The sequence below is a fragment of the Beta vulgaris genome, chromosome 2 (assembly GCF_026745355.1).
Source record: "Beta vulgaris subsp. vulgaris cultivar EL10 chromosome 2, EL10.2, whole genome shotgun sequence".
NCBI lineage: Eukaryota > Viridiplantae > Streptophyta > Magnoliopsida > Caryophyllales > Amaranthaceae > Beta > Beta vulgaris.
In genome coordinates this window covers 3,199,067-3,201,920 of record NC_079203.1, presented here as the reverse complement: position 1 = coordinate 3,201,920, position 2,854 = coordinate 3,199,067, and the positions used below count along the sequence as shown (strand labels likewise).

The window sequence follows — 2,854 nt, the reverse complement described above, 5'->3', positions numbered from 1 at the left end:
CTCATTTGACCATGTTTATGAAATAAACATAAGGAAAAATATATAGTCATGTGGAGTCTGGTCAAATTTGTTTCCATATTTTCTTTCATAATATATAAAATATAAAAAAAAAATATTAATAGACAAATAGAGATATTATTATTCAAAATTGTACATTATTAGTCCGCATAAAACCCCACATGATAGAATAGTAAAAAAAATAGAGAAAGTATTTTGTTGTATAGCCATCAATTCATGATTTATATAAAGAAAAAACATAATTATATTATGCTTTTGTTAGTTCGTCTTAATCTATATGTTCTAAATATCAGCTTTTTCTAAATATATGCATCTGTAAGCATGAAAGTCAAATTGTTTGGATTAAAAAACATAGTTATTTTGATATAATCAATGGTAAGAGACAATGACAACTATGGAGTTTGATTTTAAAGTGCTCATTCATATTGGTTTACATTTGAGATTGTCACGTCACCAATTTGACTAGTGGTTTGAAGGTTCCATATAAGTGTAGCGTCAACATGACATAGTTTTTGAAAGGCAATTGTCTATGATGCCAAACCTTTAGCTCAACTCCAACTAGTTAGCTGCACTAATAGAGAAGATACATCAAAGAGTTATTTACGTCACTTGTAATTTGGAGTTTTCTTCTTTGGCTTAAGTGAAGTAAATCTAGCAATGGAGCATCAAATTAATGGGGTTGCAACTTCAATACGAAACAAGCTTGGATCTCTAGATGTTTCTCATCGGTTAAGTCATCATTGTATTTATAAGGTACCTGAACACATCCGCAAGGAAAAGGAAGAATGTTATCGGCCTTCAATTATCTCAATTGGTCCTATCTATTATGGTGATCCATCGCTACAAGCTATGCAAGAGCTAAAATTGATGCACCTCAAGTGCTTCCTGCAACAAGGCAACAATGCATATAACGTCGAGCATTACATCAATGTAATACATGGATGGGAAGAAGAAGCACGCTCTTACTATGCAGAAAAGATAAGTCTTTCGAGCAACGAGTTCATTGAAATGATATTAGTCGATGCTACATTCCTCATCTACCTATTTATGTTATCGAGTTCTCATGTTTTTCTTGAAAAACAACCAGTGGAAGGTAATGTACAAATGTTGTTGTACCTCGAAAAAGATTTGTGCCTTGAAGAAAACCAAGTGCCTTTTTTCATTCTCAAAGGATTATATGATCTAGCATTTGGTAAGATTTACCCTTTCACTTCATTCATTGATGTCACTTCTGTTTTTATAAGTTATGGTTGCTTTCGCGGAAGAATGACTCCCAATACAACCATCTGTGATAACATCTTAGGTGCATCAAAAATTAACCATATTGTTGATCTTTTAAGGATAGCTGGGTTACCTTCCAATCTTCGAGGACATGCTCTTAATAAGAACCAAGATTATCCACAATTTCCTTTAAGTGTCACAGAATTAAGTGCAGTTGGAGTCAAGTTTATGGCTACCAAATGTAAAATATTCGATATCAGATTCGTTGATGGAGCTTTACAGATTCCAACATTCACAATTCGTGAAACTGCAGAAGCTGTGTTTCGAAGCATCATATTTTACGAACAATGTCATTATTTCCATGACTCTTACTTCATTGACTACATATACTTTCTCCATAAATTGATCAAAACCCCAGGAGATGTTCAAATTCTTGTTAAAAATGGAATAATTGACAATTGGCTTGGAAGTGAAGAAGAGGTGGTAAAGCTATTTCATGTAATTGTGAAACAGATAGTATTATACCTTCCCAACTTCTATTACTCTGATGTTTCGAGAGATTTGAATTCATTTGCCAACACCTCTTGGAATCGATGGAAGACCGTTTTGCGAAGAGATTACTTCAATCATCCATGGTCATGCATATCTGTGATCTATGCTGTGGTACTTCTTATTCTTACCTTGTTACAAACTATTTGTAGTAGTTTCACCTGTAAGATCTAGCAAGCTACTTCCTCACTAGCTTTATTTCTTATCCTCCTTGTATTATGTGGTTTAGGCATCGCAAATATGATTTGGCTCATTGAAACGAATATATGATCACTCTATTTTACATCGATTTTGTTTTACAATTCGCTAAATCCCCTTTTTAATTAGTTATGTTATTTGTGACTTGAAATCTTGTGAAAATGACATAAGACTGATTTTGAATGTATATATGTCTCAATCTATAAATGGTTTTGATGTGATTCAAATTGGAGGTGATCGCTTGTTCCAAGAGATTTCCAGCGACTAGGGGTGATAATGAGCCTGACAAGCTCGCGAGTAGCTCGGGCTCGGCTCGGTCAAAGCTCGGCTCGTTAAAGCTCGGCTCGAACTCGGGCTCGGCTCGAGACTTAAACGAGCCGAGCCGAGCTAGGCAAATCTCGGCTCGTAAAGCTCGTGAATAGCTTGATTATTATTTTATACTAAAAAAAATTTATATTAAAAAAATATTTTATTAAAAAAATTTAATACAAATTTATATTTTAATTTAGATTACAAATTATATATTTTAATTTGTGATCCAACTTCACCTCTACTCCACTAGGCACTAAAGTCCCACATTGGTTAAGAAAACAAGGATCATCCTTATTTTCTTTATAAATAGCTACTACTCCTTACTTCAACTTAAAGTTTATTTTTGTATCTTTTTGGTTGGAAAACAAAAACTATACTTTATTTTCTTCACAAAGGGAATGAAGTATATTTTTAAGGAAAAAGCTAAATGCAGCCCTAAGGGCTGCATATAAGAAGCTAAAAATGGAAAAAACAAGCATTAATTGATTATTTATTACATAGATTAATGCAAACTTTTGTCATAAATTTACAACTAAATTCCATTTTAAGCAATGTA

At 33.0% G+C, this 2,854-nt stretch overlaps 1 protein-coding gene across 1 annotated transcript; it reads left to right on the top strand.

Annotated features, from left to right (window-relative positions):
* The first annotated feature begins 249 nt into the window (after window positions 1-249).
* LOC104887670 (UPF0481 protein At3g47200) lies at window positions 250-2,071 on the top strand. The gene has a single exon (XM_057393061.1). The coding sequence runs from the start codon at window positions 676-678 to the stop codon at window positions 1,960-1,962; it is 1,287 nt and encodes a 428-aa protein (XP_057249044.1). The 5' UTR covers window positions 250-675; the 3' UTR covers window positions 1,963-2,071.
* Window positions 2,072-2,854: the final 783 nt, after the last annotated feature.